This window comes from Chiroxiphia lanceolata, chromosome 23, assembly GCF_009829145.1.
Source record: "Chiroxiphia lanceolata isolate bChiLan1 chromosome 23, bChiLan1.pri, whole genome shotgun sequence".
Taxonomy (NCBI): Eukaryota; Metazoa; Chordata; class Aves; order Passeriformes; family Pipridae; genus Chiroxiphia; species Chiroxiphia lanceolata.
The window spans coordinates 2,834,196-2,861,593 of NC_045659.1; the positions used below are offsets into that span (position 1 = coordinate 2,834,196).

General features: G+C 51.0%; 1 protein-coding gene across 3 annotated transcripts in view; it reads left to right on the plus strand.

Annotated features, from left to right (window-relative positions):
• The window catches only part of GRIK4 (glutamate ionotropic receptor kainate type subunit 4), a 183,544-nt gene that overhangs the window by 125,833 nt on the left and 30,313 nt on the right, over positions 1-27,398 (plus strand). For all 3 annotated transcript variants that reach the window (XM_032709625.1, XM_032709627.1, XM_032709626.1), the window contains 4 exons: positions 1,886-1,939; positions 13,336-13,497; positions 18,728-18,880; positions 19,745-19,849. In XM_032709625.1, the coding sequence (XP_032565516.1) occupies positions 1,886-1,939; positions 13,336-13,497; positions 18,728-18,880; positions 19,745-19,849 (474 nt within the window). The remainder of the gene's footprint in view (positions 1-1,885; positions 1,940-13,335; positions 13,498-18,727; positions 18,881-19,744; positions 19,850-27,398) is intronic.

Here is a 27,398-nt window from a genome sequence, read left to right on the forward strand (position 1 = left end):
GTCCTTTCCTTGCAGAGGTGGAAGCAGATATGGGGTGAGGTGGGTGTCGAGCAAGGAGGTGCAGCCTTGTCCCTCTCACAGGTCGCCAACAGCAAGAAAAGGGCACTGTTGGTTTGGAAATGTCACCTCTGCCTTAGGAGACCAGTCCTGGCCTGCCACAGGGAGAGAAATTGCAGTTTCTCATCTCTTGCCCTCCACGTGTGGGCTGGAGACACGTGGCTGCTCCCTGGATTCCCAGCCTGTCCCAGCTCCCGTTGGCACGATGGGAGCGACGCTCCCGGGAGCTGCTCTGCTGCTCCCTTTGATTCTCTGCCCTTGAAATCAGCCACAATGACTTCAAAGTGGGTCAGAGGGAGAGCTGACATCAGCACTGGCCCCAGCAAGGGGTGAGGGAGGGAAACTGGTGCCAGGTTTTACTGTGGGGGGTGTTTAAAAGCGATGCAGCTGTCGGGAGCCTCCTCCACAGCCAGGGTGCCCTTTTCATCCAGTGACTTTGCTGGGTTTGTTTTGCCACCTGTGCCAGGGACAGGGTGACAGTGTGCAGCCACAGGGCTGGACACAGCCAGACCTGAGCCACCAGCAGTGGTGGTGGCCTCAGGTTTGCACAGGAACAGGTGAAGGACAGGGCAGGAGTAGGGAGAGGTGCAATCTGAGCCATCCCTTCTTGGGACCTTTCTTTCACTTATTTTCTCTTGTCACCATCCTTCAGCTTCTGGGGGAGTTTGAAAGGGAGTAAAATCAGGAGGTGCTGCCTTTGGCCCTTCCCTCTTTGTCTCCTGCTCCTTTGTGTGGTTTGGAGTGATGGGAAAACCTCTTTGCCAAGGTCTTGAAGCATGATTTGGGACCAGCTGTGCTTGGCAGCAAAACACAGGCTTCCAGGAGGATCTGCAGATTAATGCCTCACTTTCCTGAACATCTGTTCCCACAACTAACTCACTTGTTTAGTGAGAATTTTGGAAAAGGACTTCAGTGATCTGGTCTGTGATCTCTAGAAGAGATCATCCCCATGGAAACATCTGTGCTCTCTCTGCATCCCTATATATTTTTACCCTCTTTTCTTCTATTTCTGTGGCCATCAAAAGCCTGTCCAAATTGTGGAGAACGGGCTGAATTACTGGGTTCCATTAATGCTTATTAATTTTTGGGGCTGGAGCCCCAAATGGGAAACTCCCAGTAGCTTGACTTTCCTTCTCCTATAATCCCAAAAGAGCTTTTCCTGCCTTGTTCTCTGCATCTGTTTTTGCAGTGGAAGAGACAAGCCTGGAGCTCTCAACTGCTGTTTTCCCTCATTATGTCCCCAAATATGTTGGTAGTTGAACAGGAGCAAAGCAGCTTCCATAGACAAAGCAGAAAACCTCAGCAAACCTTTTTTTCCCCTCCAAACACACCATGGAACTCCTCATCCCAAGGTGTTCTGGAGAATCTTGGGGCCGGGGCTTCAGGACCCATGGTCTGTGTGGACCATTAGGGTCTGCTGGGTGTTCAGAAGGTTCTACTTCCAATGGGCATCCTCTCCTTGGCTGGGTACACCCACAGGATGCAGCCACGTGCAGAAATCCCTGAATTCCACGCCGTGGAGGGAGCAGGGAATCTCCCAGGGGTCTGGAGCTGCAGCTTGGGCAGTGTTGGGTCATTTCTCTCTGCCAGGCACCCCCTGTGCTGAGAGGGGACCTCAGGTAGGCTCAGCCCTGCTGCAGAATTGCTTCCCCAGCCTTTAATTCCACAGGTCCCAGCTGTGTCCCAGCCGTCCCTGCCGCGGGAAGGCGGCGGCGCTGGCGCGGAGCGATAAGGATGGAAAAGCAAACGTGGCCCAGGCTGTGCCTTGCTGGAGTGGAGACTGAAGATTGTCAGGCTCTGGTTTAATCTCCTTTCCTCTCCTTCACAGGCAGCTGAGCTGGGGATGGCGTCTGCCTATTACACCTATATCTTCACTAATCTGGTAAGACGTCGCTCTCGGCTTCCCTCCCGCGCGCGTGCGGAGTCCCGGTAATGGGAGCTGATCCCCCTGACCCGCGGGAAGAGCCACGTGCTTGGGGTGGGGAGGGAAGGGAGGCAAGGAGGGGAGTCCTCCTGCAAAGCTGAGCAGCAGTCAGGGGGAGGCTTGCCCTGGTCTTTGGGAGGTGAAGGCTGATGGATGTGGCGCAGCAGCCAAAGGAAGGTTCGCAGACGTTATGACGATGGTGCAGTGAGATGTGTAGGTCCTTGGGAAGCTCCAGCAGATGGGTTGTTCCTCGCCAAGGGTTCAGAAGTGTCACCCCCTGACCCCATTCCCCATAGGCTGCCCTGGGAGGAGCATCCAGAGGGCATCACAGCCCTGTGCTTTATTGCTGAGCCTCTGAGAGCTGCTCTGTGGGACAGAGGAAAGCTGAGCCCATCAATGTGGGTGTATCTCCAGCATGGCCCCTGGTGGTTTGGCTTTATAGATCCTAATAACATTAATGGGGGGATGGTGTGGTTAAACCCCAGAGCACTGTGCTAAACAAGGAGTAATGGGCTTAGGCAGCAGCAGGGGGAAACCCAAAATAAACATCAGAGGAACTTCTCCTGCTGCAGCAGTTGCCGTGTGGTGTGAGGGAAGTGCTACCAGGAGGCCACATACCTGCCTATTAGTGCTGGTGTGGGGCTGATGGAAACCTGGGATGGGCTGGAGGGTTGAGTGGAGGTGCCTCCCAGCCCCATATGAGAGTCATATTCTCTAATTTCTATTAATATTTATGCCAGGGTGTGCCTGTGCCAGGAAAGCCGAGAGCTGAATCATGCTTTGTGTTTGGGTGGGAGACAGACGGGAAGGGATGGAGCCAAACGGGTGGGCAGGAGAGCTGGAGTGGAGAGGAGGAGGGGGAAAGGAGTGAAATGGAGGGGTTGGGAAGCCAAGAGAGCAACTGGGGCAGAGAATGGAAAAGGGGATAGGGAGAATATAGAAAAAGCCACCAGATTGCTGCCTGAGCAAAGAGGATTCTGGTTCCTGCTCAGCGTTTGATCCGTAGGTCCTTGCTCCACGTCAGCCCAGCAGGAACAAGCTTCACTGATCCCGTTCATCCCCATGGGATGGATCAGCACTGGGCAGGAATGGAGAAGGAAGGGATGCACCTGGAGGGGGTCAGGCAGTGATGGAGACTGGGGGCTGTGATTTCTGCCCCCCCAGGCAGTGTCACTGTGCTGCTACTGCTGCTGGCAGGGCTGGTGAGGGACAGTACCACCCCCATCACATCCTGCCTCAACTCCAAACCATTCCAGTCATTTCCCACTCCCAGGAAGTAGTTTTCCTGTTGCAAATGCTCCCACCAACTTTTTCTTCTTCCCCTTGCCCTCCCCTGGCAGTCAGAGTGCCACGGACTGTGCACACAGTGAGGGGGTTTCTGTTTGCTCATCACCAGCACAGCGGAGTCTGTTCACAGATAACAGAAATAACTATTAAAATTAAGCTCCCCACCTCCACCCCCACACGAGTTGTGAGCAGGGGTGTGATTTAAGCATTTGCTTGAGGTGAAATTTGTCTTTGAAACCCATTCATCTCGTGTAACTCAGTTCTGGCAGGTGAGAAAGAAACAAGTTCTGTTGCCATTCACTCTCACAAGATATTAATGTGTTTACCCGGGTTATTTTACCACTTTGTCCAAAAGACCAGCCCTTAGCAGAACTAACTGGATTTTTGGCAGGGACCGTTGCAGAAAGGTGACATCAGACAAAACCTGGGCAGATGGAAGAGATGTTTAAGGAAATTAGTAATATTTAAATGGGGATTGGAGATGGGAGTGAGCAATTTAAACTCATAAATCTGGGGGGATTATCAAGCTCCTAATGAACCCTCTGAGGTTTTGCAATCACTGCCTAATAGAAAAGATAAAATCACAGTGAACTGCTGTCAAGGGGAGCAACAAAAAGATGGCTTTAAGTGGGGGGAGAACCATCAGAAGGGGAATAGACAGTCTGTGTAGCACTGAGCTGCTCAGAGATGGGAAAAATATTTCAGGCAAAAAGAAAAAAAAAGAGGAGAAAATAGGATAAAATGCTGAATTAAACACCTGCCCTGCAGCAGTAGAGGGGAATTCTGTTTCTGTCTTTTAGCATTAATTTTATTTAATAAGCACATCCCAGCCGACAGCTCGCGGTGTCTCAGCTCCGCTCTCTGCGGAGCTTTACAGGGAGGGAAGTTGTTGTGGCTCCCACTGTACCGGGGCACAGGGGAGAGATTTTGGGATGATGGCCCCTCTGCTCCAGCCTGATGGCTGCAGATAGCAGCAGCAATGCTCTCCCAGCCCGATGGCAGGAGCAAACGGGGAGGAATTCCTGGGCCCCCGACGCATTTCAATGGGAGCCCAGGCGAGCAGCCCGATGGAAAAATATCCACGGGCTAATTTACTGCGTGCAAATTCATTATCAGGCTCCCTCAGCCAGCTCAGGGGACCCTTTTTGTCAGCAGCAGAAGCTCAACAAATTTTCCAGGAGTTCCTAATGAAACTCAGAGAAGCAGAGCAGGTCTGGTGTGCATCTTGCTTCCTCCCCTCCATCCTCTCTGCACGGGGTCCCCGTGGCAGCCGAGCCCCCTCCTGTTCTCCACCCCCTGGCAGCAAATATCCATCTGATCCAAGTGTTTTCCTGGTGTCTCCACACAGTGAGGAACTCTCTTGCTCTGGGAATTGCCCTTCTGGGAGGGAATTTCCTGAGGAGGTGCTGAGCTGGGCTCAGAACTCCTCATGGTCCCTTCCCTGCTCCCTGGCAGGGCACAGGTTGGCTGGGGATCCACAGAGCTTGTGGCCATGTAAGGGGGTAATGGTGTGCTTAATAATAATAATAATAATAATAATAATAATAATAATAGTGCCTAAATAAACCATTGCAAATGGCCTGCTGTGCATTGAAGAAAACCTTCCTTCCAGCACTGGAAATCCCTGAAATCAGCAGCACAGAGTAGGAGGGGTGTTTGATGCCTCCAAAATCCCGTGCTACAATTAATTCTTTCAGCTTGTTAATTCCGTGCAGCTTGTTGGGTTTGTTTTTTTTTTTTTTCTTTTTTTTTTTCCTTCTCCCCTCTCTGTTTGCATTTTTTTTTTTTTAATAACATACGGACCTCAGGCTGGGTTTAAGTTTCAAAACATTTATCAAGGAGATTAGATGGAAATAATGGAAACAATTAAAATTATTACTGTCAGAAGGAAGGTGTAGAGGAGTTTTACTAGTGCCTTAAGTCAGGCAGGCTATTCACTGGATGCAGTTTTTTCCCTGACAATATTCTGTGCAGGTGCTGTTGCTGATAAAACAGCTGCTGTGCTCAATTCCCAGAGACCAGATAAATCAGTTCGGGGCTTTTCTTTTTTGTTTGTGTCCTATTTCTTCTTTGTTTAGTGATTTATAAAGAGGTCTTCATACAGGAGGAGGGTTTCAAAGCTGAATTGTCGCTCTGGGTGCCTCGTTAGAACTGGAGGGGAAAGGAGTGTCCAGATCCCCCAGACAATGTCACACGTCTCAGTGGCAGCTTGTCATCCCAGTGACATCCCTTGGAAGCAGGGAATGATGCCAAGGAAAGCAGAGGGGGCAGTGAACTACAGATTAGTGTCTGACCAGGGCTGTGGAGCTTAGGTTTTTAGTCCTGCTTTGTGAAATCACCTTTTTTTTTTTTTTTGGTGAAATAACCTTGTTTTTCTCTGTCTGGTTCTGCACCCTGAGCCCCAGTGGTGTTTGGCTTTGCTGCACCAGCTCTGGGCACCCTCACTCTTTCCTCACCAGGTGAGGAAGGCAGATTCCTCTCGTTATTCTTTGACAAATCTTCCCTTGCAGCCCAGCCAGCCTTCCTGTTCCCCAGCAGCTGATACAAACCGTTCTGTAGAGCCCCTAGCACGCCCTGGATTTATGGCTCATGTTTTCAGTGGCATGTGGTAGCAGGGCAAACAAATCAGGTTTTTGCAAGGCTGCCAGAGCCATTTCTCCTCACCCTGCTTAGCACGAGAACAGGAGCATTTTGACAAAGAATAACTGCACCTCCCTGGCTTTCTCTGCCTGTGCTGCCTCACCTTGTCCCAGTCTGTTTGTGCTGTTCAGAGTCCACCCTGTGCTGGATTTCCAGTTGTTCAGTAAATGATTCCCTCAGGTACCCCCCAGGCCCCCTGAGGTGAGAGCAAACCTCCTCCTTTCCCTGTGCCCTCACACTGTCTTGCCCTGTTTGTCTTTCAGGCTCCCTACCCCTCATTTTTCCAAGAACTGTGTTTTTTCAGGTCCCAACATCAGCACTTGACCTCTTTTTTCCCCCCCTGAGGGTTTGCTGCTCTCCAAACCTCGGGCTCCCTGCAGAGAAGTTGCAGACAAGTGCTTTCACTAAGGATGTATTTTCCTAAAGTGCCATCGTTTGAAGAACAGGCTCCAAAATTTAATAGCTCTCCTTGCATGAGGAGGTTAAGGACCCATCCTTACATTGCACATTGATGCTTTTGTGATGTGTCAACTTTGTAAGAGCAATCAAATTTTATATATACATATATATATAATATATATTTGTGTGTGTGTGTGTTCCCCTAAATTGTCCCTTAGCTCACAGTTTCCCTTTTACTACATAAATGGCCAAGTAACAGTGCCTTGAGGAGATCTACCACATCCACTTACCTCCTCAAAAGGCCACAATTTGTTGCTGTGATGACTTTTTTTTTTTCTTTTTTTGCTTCCACGGGAATTGATTTTTACATGTGGCCCATTATGAACTTATTGACTCTGTCAATAGTTTATAAATAAATTGAGCCTTTCAAGAAAGCCATAAAGCACTTAACATAATATTGTCCACTTGAGTAAATAAATAAATGTGTTGCTGGAGCTTTGGAATGATTAACAGACTTGGCAGCTCAGCTCTGAGGGCAACAGGATCCAGAGAGGCAAAGGCTGGGGTTTTCTGCACATCCAACAGAGGAGGTTTGGTGATCCTGGGGGAGGAATTGGTCAGTGGGACCATTGCAGGGTCGGTGTCCCAGTGGTGTGAGGAGCTGGGAGTGATGGAGAAGGGTGGGAGATACCCCCAGTCCCCTGGGAAAGTCATTTGTGTTGTGTGTCCTTTGTTTATTTGCATATTTATCTTCCTTTTCGTGCTCTTATTGTTGTAAATGATCTCCAGCAGTGCCAGGTCACTGTAGGGGACCAGAGTGGCACTGGGACATGAAGATCTTGGAGGTCTTTTCCAGCCTTAATTATTCTGTGACACAGGAGCCTTAAGTATTTTCAAGCTTCTTGTGAGGAGTCCGTGTTTTAGCCATTTTTTGGGTGTCCCTGGAGGAAGAGCAGTCCTCCTGCTCCCCTCTCTGTCACTGAGTCTTGCCCTGGACTCCACATGTTTGTACCTGAGCTGTGAAAACCTGGAGTAGCTGCAGAGTGCTCAGTTTAAATAGAATCGTGGAATTGTTAAGGTTGGAAAAGACCTCTGAGAACAAGGCAGGGTTGGAGGGGGCTCTGAGCAACCTGGGCTAGTGGGAGGTGTCCCTACCCATGGCAGGAGGTTGGAACAAGATGATCTCTAAGTTCCCTCTTGACCCAAACCAGCCTGGGATTTTAGGATCATCAACTCCAACCATCAACCCAGCACAACCTCCGAGTTCATCCCTAAATCCTGTCCTCAGGTGCCACGTCCACCTGTTCTTTGAACACAAATAGGACCAGGATGGCACCCTCTGCCCTTTCTGGGCTAAGTGTACTAGTTCTGCCTTCCATGACCTGGGGAGAGACTACTTGGAGTCTGTTTGCCCAAAGATCCCGAGCTGGGATGATTTCTCTCCTCTGGTTAACCCGAAAACGGTGAGTGGTGGTGCACACTGGCACCCAGGGATGTCAGCAGTGAAGTCACCAGAGCTGTGCTGACTTTGCACTGGCTGGAGGTTTGGCTCCTGCCTAAAAGCTGCCAGGCAATCTCAGGATGGACACTGAAGTCTGTGTTTGGAGGGTGAGAGCTTTTCTAGGCACCAAATACTCTCGACAGGGAAGTTTTGCCAGAGTGAGGGTTTAATAGGGAAATGGAAGCCTTGGCCCAGTGTTCCCCTTCACAGCCCATGAAGAAGGAACAGTACAGTGTGTCCTGGGCCCACAGCAAGGCTGTGCCTGGTGTAAATCAGCCTTTGGTGCTGGATCCTCGGCCAGGACTGAGGTCAGTGCAGCTTGCTGAGTTTACAGCAGTGAACTTCCCCTGCTGAGTGCTGGGCTATGACAGTGTCTGAAGGTGTTTTGGAGGCTGTTGATCAGCAGATCCAAAAATCCAATAAAGTCCTTGCAGTGGTTAGGAGAGGGAGATAAACATGTGTGTGCGAGCAGGAGAGAGAGGAGGGAGGGAGACAGACATCTTGTTAGTGTGGGTTGAATCGAGCAAATCCTGTTCCTTCCAGGGGCTTGGGATGGGGTGAGGACAAGCAGGCTGTGGGAAGGTCTTGGTGGCACCGAAAATGAGCTGAGCCCCTGACAGGTCTCCATCCTGCAGGGAGTGATCACTGCCTCCCTGCTCCCGGGTGATCGGGGTTATTAAAAATGTGATAAGGATCAGGTGGGGGAACGAGGCTGTGCTCACACAAATGGGATGCAGAGCGATATCACCAGCTCGATCAATGCAGCTGGAAGGAGCTCAATAGCTGATGCAGAGAGTGCTGAATACAAACTGGGCACCGCGGGGGGAGCAATTACCGGGAGCCACTCGCTGGAGTGAGACGGCGGCGTGGCAGAGCAGGGGAGGCAGCTCCACACTCTCAAACACATCCTCTCCCCAGGCAGGATGTTATGACACTGATAGTCCCCTGCCTGACTGGCCTTTTCCACACCAAAGCCTCCAGCCTCTTCTTCCCAGACTCAGGAAGCAGCGGGACCAGTGGTGAGCAAAGAACTGGGGAGAGACTCCTTGGAGTCTGTTTGCCCAAAGATCCCGAGCTGGGATAATTTCTCTCCTCTGGTTAACCCGAAAATGGTGAGTGGTGGTGCACACTGGCACCCAGGGATGTCAGCAGTGAAGTCACCAGAGCTGTGCTGACTTTGCACTGGCTGGAGATTTGGCTCCTGCCTAAAAGCTGCCAGGCAATCTCAGGATGGACACTGAAGTGTCCCTTTGGTGTCTCCCCACATTAGTGGGGTGTCCTGTAGCCTGGGAGTGGGTCACTGAGGTGTGCATTTGGGAGGATACTTCATTAATGATGTGCTTATACAGGAATATTGGCTTTGATGCCTGGCATTGTAGGGTGTGTTGTCAACCTGTGTCTGTTTTGGGATGTTCTGCCTGGAGAAGAGAAGGCTTTGGGGTGAACTTACAGCACCTTCCAGTGCCTAAAGGTGACCTGCAAGGAGGCTGGAGAGGGGATTTTCACCAGGGCTTGGAGTGACAGGACAAGGGGGAATGGCTTTAAGCTGAAGGAGGGCAGATTTAGATCAGATATTGGGAAGAAATTGTTTCCTGGGAGGGTGCTGGGGCCCTGGATTGGCTGTGTGGCTTTTATTAGCCAGATTCTCCCAGTGATCTGAATGTTGGGGTCACTCCAGAGATTTTGTCTCCTGCTGTGAAGTGAGAGTGCAGGTCGAGTGCTTCCTGAATCACAGGAGTGACTTCACCCTCTAATAACTCCTCCAGCCTCGTCTCCCAGGGAAGCCCTTTGTATTCAATTAGCTAATGTGTGCCTAGCACTTGGAAAATATAGAGTGCCATAGAATTGCTAAGTGTTGTTATTTAACAGCACATATTTAGAGGTTGCAGCCCTGTAGTATAAAAGTCAGAGAACCTACGCTGTAATTACCTGGTGCTGCTGCAGAATTTGCTGTGCTTTGAGCAAAGCCCAGGGATTTTTCACCTGTAAAAGTTCATTAATTTTGGCTGCTGACACTCTGGGGCTATTTTTTCCTGATGCCTCTTGAAGCAGAATGTTGACTTCTGGTGGGTGTTTTTAAAAAAAAGAGTGAAAAGAGGGGGAAGAATTCAGGATTTGTGTCTCCCAGAAATTCACCTTGGCATCACTCTCTGCAGCTCAGGTTGGACTGAGGTGGAAGGCAAAGTGTTAGTCAACTATTGGAATTGCTGCAGTGTAGGGAGGGGGGGAAAATCCTTGGTGATGGAACAGAGATGATAAGGGAGATGCTATTTGAACCCATCTCTTTGATTCACATCCTCTCATGTCCACCTGCCTGAAAGCCTGTGGTTACAAAGCTGTATTTGCACAGGTGGAGGAGCCTTGGAGTCCCCTTTTAAACAGAATGTGAGTTATTTTCCTAATGGCTCCTTGCTCTCCTTGCACTGGAAAGTTGTCTTCTAGCCTGTAAAAGCACCAGCCAGCACTGAGGGTAGGGAAGAGTAACTATATGAGGAGAGAAAGGCAGCTGTGAAAGTGTTTTGTGCAGGAATTAGGTCCCTTAGCTCTGTCCAGCAGCTGAGGCAAGGTGGGAGCTTAGGCAAAAGTCAGTTTTACTCTGTCTTAGTGAGAAATCTTTGGATCTCCAGCTGAAAATACCCCTGAGATCGGGGTTTTCCACCCCTCGTCCTGCCTGTGTTTGCCTCTTGCCACGGGAAATCAGCTGAGAGCTGCAGGCCTTGAATGGCAAATGAGTTTTGTGTTTGCAAAACGTGGGTTTGGAAATGTCAAGCGTGGTGAATGAGTGTGTAAAAAGGGAAAAAAAAAAAAAAGCCCAGACAGGGACAGAGGCTGAGCTGAGTATCTGGATGCTCTCACCCCTTTGCCCTCCTTGCAAAGCCTGACCTTACCTAATCTCTCTTATCCCACTGCAAATGAAGTGTGTCCCCCAAGGGTGGTTTATCTCCATCTCATTGCATAGGCAGCTCACGGCTCATTTCCCCCTGACCTGGATCTGCAGAGTGGTTTTGTGAATATCTGGTGGGGAAAAAAACGTTTAGAGGCCAGAGATTGGAGCTGGAGCAGAGGGAAGGGGCAGGGGGCAGTGGGGGGAAAGGGTGGGGTGCAGGCCATGCCACCCCCCTGTCTCACAGAGGTGCTGCTTTATGGACATGACAGCCACAGACAGGGGGTTTTCTGCAGCTGGAGGCTTGCCTGGAAAAAGATGGATGGGGATGGGGAGTGCTGGCTGTAGGAGAAGACCCAACACTGCTAATGAGAGCTGGGAAAAGCTGCTGCTGACATTTGAACCGGAGCAAATTGGTGTCTCTGGGGGGAGTGTGTCGGGGTCTGCCTGAGGTTGCTTTGCAGGCAGCGAGCCCTGGCAGCTGCCTCCAGCCCCGGGGAGCTTCCCTGAGGAAATTGGGCTGATGCAGGTGGGGATCCCTCCAAAAACTGTGCTGTGAGCTGGGCGAGGGGCCAGGGCTGACCCCGGCTCTTGGAGTAGTCAGAGCTGTGGGTTCAGCTGCGTGGCTGGAACAAACCTCACCCCTGCCTCGGGTTCCCTGCGGGAAGCAAGACCATTCCCTCGCCCATTAGTTGCTAATTTAAGGAGCAGAGCACAACAAACCTGCAGCCTCAAAAGCTTAGGGATGTTTTCAGGGGAGAAAAGGCACAATGGATACATGCAGGGAGGGAGGCTGGGGCGGTCTGGCTTGAGAACGAAGCCTTGGACTGTGTGGCTGTTCTGGTACAAAACATCCCGTTTTCCTTCTGTGTACAACCAAGCCAGGAGGGCAGTCAGGCAGCTGTCTGCCTCGTGCCCTGCACAATTTGCCTCCCAGCTCTGGCTGCAGGGAGATGGTGTTTTTACGGGGGGCTCGGCACATCTCCTGCTGCTCCGTTTGCATCCAGGATCTCCTCCAGCCCAGCTCCTCATTAGCCACCTGCCCTCGTTGCACGGGCTGACAGGATGCCGTGGGTGAATGGATAACCTGTCAGGGAGCCAGCAGGATAATATCATTCAAATGAATCAATAGTTCACAGGCAATTTCACGTTACCCAACGCTAATGCGGTCGTGTCCAAAACGCACTTAATCCTGTGTCTGATCACATTCCCGGGGGGAGTTTGCCTGGGCTGGAATAGTCTTGTAACTCCCATGTTTTGGAGATTTACAGACGCTGTTCCTGCGTGCCTGGGAAGGCAGCAAAGATAAAAAATGGGCTGGCTTGTTGCAAATCTCACACTCCACAGAGCCCAGAGCCGTCCGTGTTAGTGATGGAGGAGAATGGGCATCCAGCAGTTCCTGAAACTATTATTACTCCCACCTCCCTGCTCCATTTTAGCAATTAGCAAAAGAGAAATTAGTGAGGACGGTGCCATTATTTCCTGCTAATAGGACAAGAAGGGTTGGACCCTTCTCCAGGAATCTGTCGTGTAGCTGCTTCCCTTGATGTGAGTGGCAAAGGAGGGCTTTCCCTTTTCAAAGTCATTTTTATAATATGCAGTCATTTTTATGCATTGTACCACTTTGCTTTTTAGAGTTGTGAGGGGATGCTCCCAACTCCAAAACCCCACATTCAAAGCACCTTCCCACCCTCCACAGGGCTTTAGGGTGTCCCAGGAGTGGCATCTCCTCCTGGTACCTGGTGCCAGTGCAGGATGGGGTTGTTAGGATTAGGTAGGTCAGAGTTTGGTTCCTCCTCTCCCGTGGGGAAGGGACTGGTTTAACTTAACAGTTTAAACTTGGTGTCACCAAATTGGTCATGGTGGTGGAGCAGCTTCACTCAGCAGATGATGTTTGTCACCCAGGCTGGGGCCCAGTTCAGGGGAAATTCAGAAGAATAAAGAAAAGAGGTGGCCTTGGTGGCCTGGGGATCCCTCCTGCCCTGAGTTTGGATGGAGAACCATTGCTGGTGTCCTCCCACTGCCTGGGGCTCTCAGGCACAGCAGTGTTTTCACAGAGAACAGAGCAGGGATTCTGTTTTTGGGAGTGCCTTGGAGAGAGGGCAGCGCTTGGGAAATATAAATCTCTGTGTGCTCTGGACCTCCCACAGCAGAGCTGACCTTCCCTGGGCTGTTGGAGCAGGTTAGTGGCTTCATCTGAAATACATCATCCACCTCCCTGCCTGGGCTGTGACCCCAGTGTCACAGGGAGCTCCTACCAGAAGGGGTGGTTCGTAACTGCAGAAGGAACACCACACTCAGGTGTGGTTGGCAGGAACCACAGCTCAGGAATGGAAACTTTCCATAACCTTTTTTGCAGGGTTTGGTTTTTTTTTTTTTTTTTTTTTGGGTGGAATTTGGCCACTATAACCCTGGACTTGGCTGATATCTTCGTTAAAAGCCTGAGATGGGCAGCACAAATCCTGTTTAGCACCCAGACCTTCCTCACCAACGAGTGGGTGGGTTTCCAGTGTGGAAAGGGGGTTCCACATGTAAGGTCTCATCACTCCACAGTCCCATCTTCCCTCCAAGGGTTGACTGGTTTGGAAGCTTTCAGTGCCTGTTTTCTCCTCTAATCCCATTTTCTGCTTTGTGCTGCTTTAGGAGTTTTCCCTCCAGCGCCTGGACAGCCTGTTGGACGACAGAGTCAACATCCTGGGATTTTCCATTTTCAACCAGTCTCATGCCTTCTTCCAAGAGTTTGTCCAGAGCCTCAACCAGTCCTGGCAGGAGAACTGTGATCACGCTCCATTCACTGGGCCAGCAGTAAGTAAAATTCATTCCCATCACCCACAGCCTCCCTGGGCTGGGAGCAGTTATAAACCAACAGGAAAACCTTGTGAGAGGAACTTCAGGATGGTCCTGAGCAGAGCCTGGCAATGCAGAGGTAGAAGCTCTGCTCTCAAAGGGTACATTTTTTAATTATTAAATTTATTAAATAATTGAATTATTTAATCCAAGTAAACCCTGTGCTGAGGAGCTCAGACTGCAGCTGTACTGCTGCACCTTGGATTGGCTTTTGTGGGCAGAGGAATGGGAAGGATGAGCCAGACAGAGCATTTTAGCTGAGTAGGTAGGAGAGGAATTTGGGTATCAAGCTGTGATTTGCAGAGGAGGATTTGATTTGGAGAATACTAAAGTGATCCTGAAAGTCAGAGGCTGCCCAAAGGGACTTGGGGAGCAGAGCTTTCGAGGGGTTCTCTGTGCTGGAACTGGGGCACAGCTCTAAATTCAAGCCTAATCTTAGTTTGAACTGTGTTTTCTGTGAGTGCAGGGGATGATGCAGCTCTGATTCAGTGTTTCCTTTGTGAAGTTTGTCCCTGTGTGTTTTACCTCCAGTAAAAATGGCTCGTGGCAGAGGGACTGGGAATGCAGGTGGCCCAGAAGGGGCTGGGCTCAGGCAGATGCCAAAAGGCTGGGTTGTGTCTCCCTGATGAATGTGCAGATCAGGACTGAAATCTTCCCCAGGGATTCTCCCCAGCTGGGAAGGTTTGCAAAGCACATTTGCCACATCAGGGGTGCTGTGACTGGAGCTGGGGGAGGAGAGAGAGAGAAAATACCATCAGTGGAACCCTCTTGCTTGTTTTTTAATGAGCTCAGAGTCCCCTTGATGAGCTGAGGCAGCTCTGAAAACCTTATTGTCACCACAAAGTGATCCTTAACAGGCAAAATTAGGAGCTTGCTGCCCTTATTATTATTATTTCTGCCTGTTGGATGTGCCTGGGACCATCCTGCTCTCCCTCCTCCCTGCTCCAGTTACTTGCTGCCTGCCCTGCTGAATCTCCATGGGATTGCTACCAGGAAACTTCCTATTTGGATGACAGTTCAGAAGCATTAAAAACAAATTTCCCTCTAATAGTACAAGCAGAAGTCAGTAGGAACAGGAGTGTAGCAGGTGTGATGGGGAAATTAAAATTCTCATTGGGCTTTCTTACCCTGTGTTGTCTCGAGCAACCAGCAAAACCTGCAGGTGGAAGGATGCAGGATTATGCCTGGAATTCTTCAAAATGCCCTGTCCCAGGTGATGAAAAAGGGATTTGCCCTGGGTGGGGAAGCTACAGAGCAGAGATGAAGTATTCCCAGGCAGGGCATGGGAATTTTCCTGGGAGGAAAATTCCGCCAGGGATCGTCTCTGCTGTCGGAAATCTGGGAGGTCTCATCTCCCAGGGAACAGCCCTCTGTGTTAGAACTTCCCCTTGTAGTCCTGGGAAGGAGTTGTCTCATGGAATAGCTCATCCTAAAGAGGGGAGAGGAAGCTCAACAGCTGGAAGTGACAGGAGGGAGGTTTCCTGCGAGCTGCAAAATCCCAGGGCTTTCTTCTAGAGCTGAGGAAGCATCTGACAAAGGAGGAGGGAGCTGCCTGCTCTAATGCCATTCTCATTAATCACATTGCAAAGAAAGGAAATCAGAGAAAATCATTCAAATTACAGATGGCTAGATTTGGTAATTAGAATTTAGGCTAAAACAGATGTTTGTAATTAAGTGTTTATGCCATTGAATAAAATCCAGATTGTAAAGTCTGTTTCACAGGGTTTTAACGGCTTTAATTCTCCGTGTTACATTTTGGGGGCAAAGATACAGATGCTAATGTTTGAGGAAGGAAAGGGAAAAAAAAACAACAACCCACATGGCACAACCCAAAGTAGCCAAACCTGTTCAGTATTTCCCTGGAGAGCAGCTTGCCTTTAAACACTGGCCTTTACATGGGAGATTTTAAAAAAAAAAAAAGGATTATTCTACTTAACTGCTGTTAGTTTTTATAGGGGCAGGAATGCTGTTGGGAGGAGGATGTGTTGCATCCAGCAAGGAGCTGGAGCTCAGGCTCAGGGCATCTGATGGAGTTCATTGTCTTGAAGACACCAGTTGGAAGGTCCAGCTGCTGATCTTTTTTTTTTTTTTTTTTTATGCTTTCTAGTTGGTGAGTTGTTCCCAGGGCTTTGTGTCACAACTGGACTCTCCAGCACCCCCCTATTTTTTGGGTACAGCCTCTCCTTGTGCAGCTGGGGTTGGAACAGGGAGCCCACCTCCCCTGCCCTGATGAGACACCCAGCAAGTGGCAATTTTCATCAGCAACTTGCATTGTCAAGAATTTGGCTTCAGGGATTGAGGGAAGTCCCCAGAGCCCCGTGGATCTGCTGACCCTGGCAGGGAGCTCTGGCATGGCAGGGGTGGCACGAAACCAGCAGGGATCTGCACAAATCAGACAGTGCAAGCAAGGAACAGAATCCATTTGTTAACAGACAAATTGGCTGTCTGAGACAGGGTGACAAAGCTGTGGGTTAAAATGAGGGCATGAAAGGAGTGAGAGGTTTTATAGGTGACATGGAGAAAGTTGAGGTGAAGTTGAGGAAGGCAGTGGCAGATCCCCCTCACTGGATCTGCCTGCAGGGAGTTCCAAAGGTGCTGCCTCCAGGTCTCTCTCCACTCCCCTGCTGAAGGCTGTGCCCTCCAAAATGTGTGGCTGCTTTGCATCTTTTCCAGTGCAAAATCCAGCAGCTTCAGGTACCTCAGCACTGACTCAGGTGAGGCTGCAGGGAAGGGGAGGGGATGTTCTCAGCTGACCCCGTCCTCATTTTGACTTTCTGGGCTGCAGGAGACGCCTGCCTCCAAAATCCAGGGGGACAAAGAATCCAGAAATGCTGCTGCACTCCCAACACCCTGTAATTGGAATGGCTTTCCTCCACACAGCTGCATCCCAAATTTCCTTGCTGTGTTGAATATGATTTGTTATATCTGAGTTACCAAGTGAATAATGCCAGAAAGAGATGAGAAACAGAAAACACTGGGGTGAGCTGAGAGGCAAATGGGAGAGCTCCCGAGGAAAGCTGTGATTTTAATTCAGGAAAGAAGAGAGGAATGGGAAGGATTCCTATTCCCTACCACAAGGACTTGATCCTATGTGTCACCATGCCCTCCCCAGTCCCTAAATTCCTTGAAATTATAAGGGGGCCTGGCAGAAATCCTGACAACTTTTTCAGAGCAAAACATTCCAACCAATAATGTCAAATGCCTGACTGAGATCTGCAAGTCTCTTGCTCACCAGCTAATAAGAGATCATTAACTGCTCAGGGCAAATGGAAACCCAGCAGGAGACAATTAAAAATGCTGGGCCAATATTCTGATTTGGTACGAAATGGTGAAGCTCTGGGGTCACAGGGGTTGTGTTTGGTCTCATAACAGTTTCATTTGTCCAGCTGGTGGTGTTAATCTGGTTCCTGATTCAGGGAAGTAATTGCTAATTGTGTGTGACATCCCGTGACCTGAGTGGGATTAAGTTCACAGTGAAAATTAAGTGTATGCTAAAGAGCTTCATGGCACAGGGGCTGAGGACAGGACAGGCTGGAGAGGCCCTGTTAGGAAAAAATAAAGGCAGGGAGAAGGATATATCATCTCCTTTAAGGATCTCTGAAAAATGCTTCCCAGGAGGGGAATGCTGGATCAAGCTTAGCAGATTTACCCCCAAAGAGGAGGGAAGAAATGCAAGAGATATTCTTGCTGCCATTGCAAAGGGCCCTGTGGTACCTCTCAGCTGAGATAGGAGAGGAAACAAAATGCCAAATTTCTCTTCCCACTCTTCCACCCATTCCTTGTGTGCTCAACTTCCATGACCAAAGGTGTGCCTGTTCCATGGGAGACAGGTGAGCTGCAAGACTGGCAGGGGCCAGTCAAGCTGCCCAGGGCTCCCTGGAGAAACCTGGGTGGGATTTGTGTAAAACAGATGAAGCTGGGATGTGCAGGAGGAGTGTGACAGAGCAAATGTGAGTCAGGGCTGGAGAAGTGAGAGGTCACCGGTGCTGTCAGAGCTGGTGGTTGGGGTTTTGCTGGCATGAGGCTGGAATCCTGCCTTTTAACTGCTGGCTTGTGGGTTTAAAGGTTTTTGTGCTGCTTGTCAAGTGTCTGATCCCAGCCCACCGTGGTCAGTGAGGTCTCACCACTGATGTGAGGAAGATCAAGCAGGGTTAACTCTGCCTCGCTCGGTTCGAATTAGTAACGCAGTGGAAGCCAAAGGTTTGTTGGGATGATTGAACTGGGAGAGATTGTCCCTGCAGGGCCACTGGCAGCACTGAACAAACCTAGTCAGGGTTTGGGAGGAGGAGAGGATGCAGATTCCACAGCCAGGGTAAGGCAGGCAAAGGAGCCCCAGGCTGAGCCCGTTGCCAGGAGCCGGGATGGGAAGAGGATGCTCCTGGAAGTATCCATGAGGAAAACGTAGCCTTGGTAGTAATGAGGTGCAACGGCTTAATTCCAGCAGAGTCAGGAGGTGACAGTAATTAAAAGTGAAATCTCAGTCGCACCAGTGAACACGAGAGGGAAAATGGCTGATTATTAACGGGATCAAAGGCCTGGAAACACTTGTGCTCGGGCAAGAAACACAGTTTGTGAGGCTTGATGGACAAAGAAACCTGATGAAAGGCAAACAAAGCCAAGAGGAGGAGGAGAGCTGTGTGACTCTGGACATGCCTTCAGCAGAGCCATCACAGCAGGGAACTGGGGGTGTAGCACAGCACTGGATGGTCCCTGTGGAGTCTGAAAAGCAGGATTTGGCTGCTTGAGAAGCAGATCTAGCAAACCTCACCTCATGTGGATCTGCCTGTCAGAGAAGGACACACTGGTACCCAGTAATGGCTGAAGCAGCACAATCATCTTGCCTGCTGTGAGTGCAGGCACAGGGTCTCTGTTCTGCCCAGCCGCCCCATTTTAGGAACTCCACAAACCTGATGCTCTCAGGAGCATTCCCCCTGGCCAGCAGATTGATCAGAGTCACCAACATGCCTGGATTAGAAAAAGTGAGTTACTTTAGGAAACTGAGGTTAGAAAAGAATGGGGAGGGGCAGAGACAGAGAGAGAGGGAAAGATGACAACGGTAGAAGAAATTCTGAAGAACAAGGAAGCAAAAAGGGGTTGTGAATAGGGCGCCGTCCTGCTTGCTGCAGACAGCAGTGGGGGGCTGGGTTTTCGTCTTCCTGGCTGAGTTTTTGCCCCCTTTTCCCCACAGCTCTCCTCTGCCCTGCTCTTCGACGCCGTGTACGCCGTGGTGACGGCCGTGCAGGAGCTCAACCGCAGCCAGGAGATCGGGGTGAAGCCCCTGTCCTGCGGCTCTGCCCAGATCTGGCAGCACGGCACCAGTCTCATGAACTACCTGAGAATGGTGAGAGGGGGCTGGAGTGTGTGCTGCTGGGGCACAGCTCGTGCTCCCCACTGCCAGCAGCAAGAGCTGTGCTGGTGCTTGGCAGTCTGTGCTATTTAGAGAGCAGATCTAAAGGCTGGTTTGTCCCCGTTGTCCCTGGCCTTGGAATGACATGAAACTCCCCGTTTTTGCTGCAGAAAAACTGAAACTCAGTGGATTTTTTTTAATTTTTTTTTTGCTAAAGTATGAATGTTTCTAAGTGGTTTGAGCCCTGTTTTGAGTGAATTGAGTCGATATAAGATCACACCATACAGTTGCTCAGAGCTCAGTGGCGAGACATGAGCTCCCCTATGGAGGGGTTTGGGCTCCTTTCAACCAAAAGTGTGGTTGCTGGAACCAAACAAGCCTAGTTCTGGCGGGAGGACACTCTGAAATTTCATCCTGGGATTGGCCAGTATGGTTCCATGCCCATGCAGAAGGAGCAGGTTCTTGAGTCTGTTTGGGGGGGCAACTGAGACCAGGAAATTTCAAGAGACTTTTTTTTTCCCCCAAGGGAAAGCTTGAGCCTTGTACCACTTCAGTCTGTGCGTGTGAACCTCTTTTAAATCTCACCCTTAGTCAGAGCCAACAAAATCCTTCAGCTTCCCTTAGCTCTGGTCCTTGGAGCCCCAGTGGCTTAGCCTTGGGATGGGGGGAGCTGATGAGGGGCTGTGGAGGTGGTTCAGTCCAAAGCAAAGAAACCTGGGGAGCCCTGCACTTTGTTCTCCTGCTTCTGTTCCCCTCCAGACTCTGAGAGCAAGCAGGGTGGGGACACAAGGGCTGCACTGGGAGGGTGGTGGGGTGAGCCACCTCGCTGGGCGCTGTAACTCAGTCTCTCTTGGACAGGTAGAATTGGAAGGTCTCACCGGCCACATCGAATTCAACAGCAAAGGCCAACGGTCCAACTACGCCCTGAAAATCCTGCAGCACACCCGGGCTGGATTCCGGCAGGTAAGAGCAGACACAGTGCCCAGGGACCATCTCTGTGTCCCCTGGTGAGGTGGAGGTTCAGGCTGCTGCTCTGGGGACCCAGGAGGGTTGAAGGGCCCCCCCTCTGCAAGGAGAGGTGCTCAGCATGGCATGGGTCAGGGCGTGGATGAGGGCATGGATGAGGGCATGGATCAGGGTGTGGATCACAGTGTGGATCAGGGTGTGGATCAGGGTATGGATTAGGGTATGGATCACAGTGTAGGTCAGGGCATGGATCACGGTGTGGATCACGATGTGGATCAGGGCATGGATCAGGGTATGGATCAGGGTATGGATCACAGCGTGGATCAGGGTATGGATCAGGGCATGGATCATGGTGTGGATCAGGGTGTGGATCAGGGCATGGATCAGGGTATGGATCAGGGCATGGATCGCGGTGTGGATCACGGTGTGGATCAGGGCATGGATCAGGGCATGGATCAGGGTATGGATCAGGGCATGGATCAGGGTATGGATCAGGGCATGGATCACAGCGTGGATCAGGGTATGGATCAGGGCATGGATCATGGTGTGGATCAGGGTGTGGATCAGGGCATGGATCACAGTGTGGATCAGAACGTGGATCATGGTGTGGGTCAGGGTGTGGATCAGGGTGTGGGTCAGGGCATGGATCACGGTGTGGATCAGGGTATGGATCAGGGCATGGATCATGGTGTGGATCAGGGTATGGATCACGGTGTGGATCAGGGTATGGATCAGGGCGTGGATCATGGTGTGGATCAGGGTATGGATCAGGGTATGGATCAGGGCGTGGATCAGGATGTGGGTCAGGGCATGGATCAGGGCATGGATCAGGGCATGGATCAGGGCATGGATCAGGGCATGGATCAGGGCATGGATCAGGGCATGGATCAGGGTGTGGATCAGGGCATGGATCAGGGTGTGGATCAGGGTATGGATCAGGGTGTGGATCAGGGCATGGATCAGGGTGTGGGTCACGGCGACTCTCTCCGAGCCCAGGCTGCCAAACCCAGCAGGTTCCACTTTGTCAGGAGCACATCTGGGATAATTTAGATGTGTCTTCATGCATCAGGCCCCTGAGGTGGTGATGTCAGAGTCAATCTCTGTCCTGTCACAGGAGGTAATTCAGGTACGAGCTCACACTCGTGACCCTTTTCCCTTAAGCTCGTGGATACGTTTGCTCAAAATTGTTTGGAAAAACAGGAGAATTTCCCATGAAATGGGGGGGGAAAAAGGGGGTACTCTGAACCTTTCCAAACAACTTCTGTGAGGGAAAGCAAAGGGGGCAACCCCATATCAGGAGCTTCCCACCATCTCTCCTCTACTTGGCATGTGGGGGGAAGTTCAAGATCCTTCACCCCTCGGTTTGTGGTTCCCCTTGGACAGGTTTGCTTAGCTCAGGCTCTCATTTGCTTTCTGTCTCAGTGCTCCTGCCTTCCTCCCAGTGTTGGCTCCTTTCTCTCCTCGTCTCCCTCTTTCTGTCCAAGGGATATTTCCTTGAGCCAAGGTTAAGGTGGGGTCACGGGTGTCAGGCTACTGAGGTTACATGACACAAGCCCAAGGAATTAGGGTTTTACTGGTAAATCCACACTTCATTCAGGGGGAAAAAAAAAAAATAGAAGTCCCAGAAAAAGAGGTTTTATCTTATTTCCCTGCTGACAACTCCACTGCTGCCCTTTTCTCAGAGATTGCCACTTCTCTTAGACTTTGGCAGAGAACAAAAGCTATTGTATCTTACCCTCACCAACAGAGCTTTTTGGCATTGGGAAGTCTCCCCTGGTCTTGCAGCACTGAATTTCAGCCTTGGCAAGGATGTTACCTGCCAGTTCTTACCTGTCAAGTGACAGCTTGGCTTTGATGCTGCCTTTTGCTGCGTGAGAGGGGGATCAGGATGGCATTTTCCCCACAGTGAGATCTCTCATGGCATCAATGCCCTTTTAATCCTGTCCCAAGCCCATCATCCTCTGAACAAAAGTGACAGATTCAAGCCCATCTGTGTTAATAAGGATGTGCATTCAGCTGGATTGGGGAAGAAAACGCTGCAGACCTCCCTGTGACAGCTTTGTTTTTGATGTGTTTAAATGTGGCAGGGACTTCACAGGAAAGGCACAGGTCCTCTTGGAGCAGAGCCTCTCCCAGAGCTCCACGGAGAGCTCTGACTGCAGCCTAATCTGCCCTGGGACTAAAGGCTCAGCTCTTTCCCACAAACCTGGTCTGACAGGAGAAAACCTTTCCTGACCTCTGTAAACGGGGAGCTTTGTGTTTCCAGGGTGCCCAGGAAAGCTGTGCTGGGATTAACCTTCCCAAATTTCCCATCAGGGTGCAGTGGTGATGTATCACATCCAGTCACAGTAAAAAGGTGCTGGAAGGACAGGGCAGTCCCTTGGTGGTGGCTGTGAACCCTCTCTTGTCACAAACCCACCAGCAAAGAGCTGGTTTTTTGTAAACCTGCTCGGAATGCCTGTGGCAGCCTTTCCTCCTTCTCCTCTCCCCTTCTCAGGGCTCTTGCCTGACCAACAGCAGTGCCTGGAGGGGTGTCAGGCTCCCTCACAGCCTGAAACAGGGCTGTGTTTAATTGGGAAGGGCATCCCCAGGGAGCTGTGGAACCTGGCAGGCTCCTGCCTGACCTCCCACCCCTCCAAGTCCCTGCAAAGGGAAGGCAGAGGCCACTCTGCTGGGCCACAGGTGGTTATTTTCTCATTGCCATCCTGGCTTCCTGTAATAAAAAGGACTAAATAAATCATTAGAAATAATTTAATTAAATGAACGGGCTAAAGAACAGGCGTTCACATCCTGGAGACAATGTTGTTCCCAAGAGTTGCATTAACTGATTTGCTCAGGCTCTTGTTTGAAACACTTCTATTCCCTCCTTAGTTTTGATCAACCTCACGCTCTCTGCCCATTCCTCTCTTCCTCTCCTTCCCTCTTTCCCTTTTCTCCTCTCTCTCCTTCCATCTGTTGAAGCCACAGGGACTTCCAGCTCGTCAGCTTTGACAGAGAGTTCACCAAATTTTGAAGCTGATCCAGCCAGCGAACAAATTAGAGACACTTAAGACTTTCTAACTTTCTGTTGCTTTTGGGCGAGGAGAGGCAGGGCTTTTTGACATCCAATTTTTAATACATTTATGTAACACACCAAACGTGTCTTTTTCCTGATTTAGCTTAACTAGAGGGATTTTTTTTTTTTTTTATTTCCCACAGCCATATGAGAGCTGCTCCCCGTTCACAGGATGCTCGATAAAGCACAGGCTCATTAATGTGCTGGTGATCTATGGATCTGACAAGGGCTGAGTTTGTAAATGTCAGCTTTTTTTATTTTTTTTTTTTTTTGCCTCTCTTTGCCCCTTTTGAAAACCACTGCAGCACACCCCTGTGGGTTCAGAGGAGTGCTTGGTAGTAAACCACGAGCTGAGGTTTGGCAGCTCAGCAGGAGAAGGGGCTGAAGGAGGGCTGTGATTTAGGAAGGGAAGGGGCAGAGGAGGGGCAGGGGGAGCTGTGGTGGAGCTGGAGCTGTGGGCACACTGACCCCAGCTCTGCCTGGCCCTAAGTGAGGCAGATTAGTCTCTATTTAACTAAAGGCTCTGCTGGTGTCCTGAGACAGAGCAGTGGAGTGATGGGGCTGTTTAATTGGTATGTTGATGAGATACAGATGAGTTCCCAGTGATAGCTCTGAGACCCTCAGCAATCCCTGCTGCATCAAACCTCTTTAACTTGGAAGAGGCTAATCAGCCTCGATGGGACTTGTTCCTCCTTAGCTGTTACCCCCAGCAAGGGCTCAGGGACAGATCCTGCCAAGAGCTGAATGGCTTTTGCCCCCCAGGACCTGACAAACTTGGACATGCCACTGCCAAGTGTCCATCATGTCCAGAGGGGACATCTGGGGAGGAAGGGGGCTGTGGGGGTTGCTGCATGACCTCAGGGAGGGTTGTGTGAGTGTCTCGTGGTTGTTCAGGTTTTAACAGCTGCTGATTCAGTGCCCTTTCCTAAATTCAGTGGAGGAAACTCTCGCCTGCCTGCTGTGCTGGCATCAGCCTGGCAGTGATGTCCTTCAGGAGTACCAACCCCACAGCAGACCTGTCCTCTGGGGGCTTTCCCTCATTTATTTGTTTTATTCCCTTTTTTCCCCCCAGGCACTCCTAAATTCCCTCTCCTTGGGGCACCTTGATGAGGGATGATTGCACTCTGCACTCCTCCCTTTTCCTGGGGACACTGTGAAGGATGCAAGCTGTAGGACAGCACTTGCTAATCAGAGCCCAGAAGGTGTCTGGGTTTATTACACTCCCCTGCCTGTTCCAAGACCTGTATTCAGGCCTGGCTTTACCTTAATTTTGAGCTGGGAATGGGGTTGGGAAGTACCTCACACCATGAGGAGCCTCAAAGCCTCTGCATGGAGGGGCTGCAGGGTGGAAGGAGCAGCCAGGAGTGCCCCCTGTGCATGGTGTCAGCTGCTGGGGATTTTCTGGGGAGAAGAGAAATCTTTGGGTGTCCCTGATCCAAATAACACCCTTTGCAGAGCAGCTGAACTGAGGGGCCTTGCCTGCCTGTGGGGATGGAGCAGTGGCATGAGAAATGGCACTTCCTTGCTTACCCCAGGCTCGAGGCTTTCTGGGCTGGCTCCCACTGAAACTGTGTGTTTGCTTCCCACCTTATCAAGGACAGACAGCAAGGCAGACCTGCCTCGAGGTGCCTGCAGGTGCTGCAGGCAGGACTTGATCTCCTTTGGTCAAGAGGGAGGCACTGGGATGTGCAGAGATGATGCAGTGGGACCACACAGCCCTGAGGGCATGGAGGGGACCTTCTCCATCCAGACCTGCCACCTGTCACAGGTTGTAGAGTCCCTCTCACAAAGGTATCAAGCTCCAACTTGCACCCAGGTGACTGTGTTGCTCTTGCTGCCCTCCTAGGACAGGTATGACACCGTTTCAGCTCCTCTGATCATTAGGAACACTCCTCCAGTTTTCAGCCTGTTTATTTCTGGCTGGTTTATGTCTGTTTATTTTTGTGCCAATGCCATCATTTCAGCTTCAAAAGCTGTTCTACCTCTTTGCTACGGGCCTCCTCCACCTGGTGTATTTATACAGACCAATCATATCCACCACTAAAAAACCCTGAGTCCTAAAAACTCGGAAGTCCTTGTCCAGAGCCTTAACAACAGGATGGTCTTATCCACGTCCACGTGGAGGATTTGATTGTTTTCCAGCCCATTTTGCAGATGGATATGTTTTCTGTTTTTCAGAGGCTCTTTATATGTAGATGGAGGTGGTTAAAATCACCTTGACATCCATCTTGCAGGAAAGGGAGGGATGTGAGGATCCCAGACATCCTCTGACACGTTGCACTTTGGAAACAACGAGTGGTGTGGGGAGTCAATTAGTGGCTCTGTCAGCCTGTGAGTGGATCAGTGGTGAGCTGAGCCCCCCCAGGATTTGGGGGGAAGTACCCTGGCACGTGGGGAGAGTGTGGCTTTGGTGCTGTGTGAAAAGCAAGGTCAAACCCCTGGCACTGTCAGAGGAGGAGGCAGGCAATTAGTCTCAGTGTGTGCCAGCAGGGGAGGGACAAATTGGAGAACAGCGAGGGCTGTTAAAATTAAAGTTAATCTGTCACTAATCTCTGGTTGTGAGATCCAGGAGGGGAAAAAAAATGAGGCAATGTTTGTGAGTGATGACTCTCCCTGGGAGGAAATGGCTGCAGAGGGGCTGCTGCTCAGCAGTCACAGTGAGAGGAGAGACCTCTGTGCAGGGTTGGGGTGGATTCATCCCAGCCCATCCATGCACACCCTGTGCAGGCCAGTTAAGGCTGTGCTTTAAGGACCCCTTCCTGTGAAATACCGGGTAAATCTCCCAGTTTGAGGCTGTTGTTCCCCTGCAGAGGTGAGTCCTGCACGGCAGTGTCACCGTGGGGCTGTGAGTGTGGTGGTAGTTAAGTCACAACAAGCTGTCAAGGGAGCAGGGTGCCCAAAACTTGCACCCAGCCTGCTCCAACACACCATCCCTGTGCCTCCATCCCCTTGTTTGCCAGATGACACTGGTGACCTCCCCAGTGCCTCTCCTGGGGAGAGGAGGAGCCTCCAAGAGGAAGTGCTTCCCAGACATTTGCCTTCCCTGCCTGCTCCATCTCCCCCAGGGCAGTAGTCACAGCCTGACAGAGCTCAAGGAGCGTTTGGACAGTGCTCTCAGGCACATGAGGGGATTCTTGAGGGTGTTCTGTGCAGGGTCAGGAGCTGGATTTGATGATCTTGTCCCTTCAGACTCAGAATATTCTGTGTGATTCTGTGACTCTGAGTGTAAGCTGTCCTGCTTGCACTTCCCACTGCTCCTTGTGCCTTGTGGTGAGGAAGCTGAATTAGGGACATCCCACACGTTGTAATAATGGCTTGTTGGTCACTTGGGCTGGATTTGCACCGACAGCTGGGAGAGGAGAGGACTTGATCACTCCCTGACCATCCGGAGGATTCGGTGTGTGCACAGCGGGGCTGCAGCATCAGGTTGTGCTGGGCTCAGATCCACGAGCTGGGAAGTGACTCCAAAGCCCTGGAGCCATCAGTCACAGCAGAGGCAGAGCCCTGCCAGGAACAGGGGCTGGGTGCACGGAGTCAATCCCAGGGCAGAGTAAATCCGTGTGTATCCCGTGCTCCCGCCCAGCCTGTGACTCCGTGTCACCTCCCGCCCACCTCCTTGGACACAACAAGATCAGTCTGTGACGGAACAGAAATCCATTTGTTCCTGCCACCCTGACAGCCGTGGCACAGCCAGAGGATAACCTGCCTCGTGGCAGCACGAGGGAGCTGGGAATGGATTTGTTCTGGCTCTGTGGAAGAGCCGCGAAGGCTCCCCTGCGTGTTGGGGTCACAACACCTCACTTCAGAGGTGTCTGAGGACAACAGTCGTGCAGAAGGCTTGGACTGATGGGGACAGAGAGGAGAAACAGGAGGGAGAAGTGTTCTCAGAGGGAGCTGGCCTCCCTCAGCCACCCCTCTATCCATGAGGAAAAGCAGAGGCTCTTTTAGCCAGAGTCTGATTTGCATGCTGGAGGTGCTGATCTCCCTGCCCAGAGCTCTGAGGGAGGGAGATTAGGCTCTTGAAGTTAAAATTAGGTTCTGTTGAATATTCCTCCCCCCTGGCTGAAGGCAGCAGGATGGTTCTGTTGCGTCACAGCTGAATCACAGCGTCCTCCCAAGCACTGGGGGACTGGTCCCTGCCACCCGTGGTGGGAATTGGGCTTTGCTGCAGTGACACTGATGCTTGGATGGGTAAATTAGAGCTGTTGGGTGTGATGAGCCCAGATCAAAGCTTGGAGGTACTTAATTGGAGTAGTTGGCATCCATTGCAGCAGCGAGAGAGGAGATGAGTCATGGAGCAGCACCACTGAGGACGTGCCTTCCTTCCACCATCTGCCCCCAAGGTGGAGGGCAGAGCCTCCAAAACCACGCTGGCAGGGGTGAGCTTGGAGCTTTGGCTGTGTTGGGCACTGCTGGGTAAGACTGACCCACCTTGGTGGCGTTTTGGGGCCAGCACACCGGGCTGTTGGACCACCACGAGCCCCAGGGAGC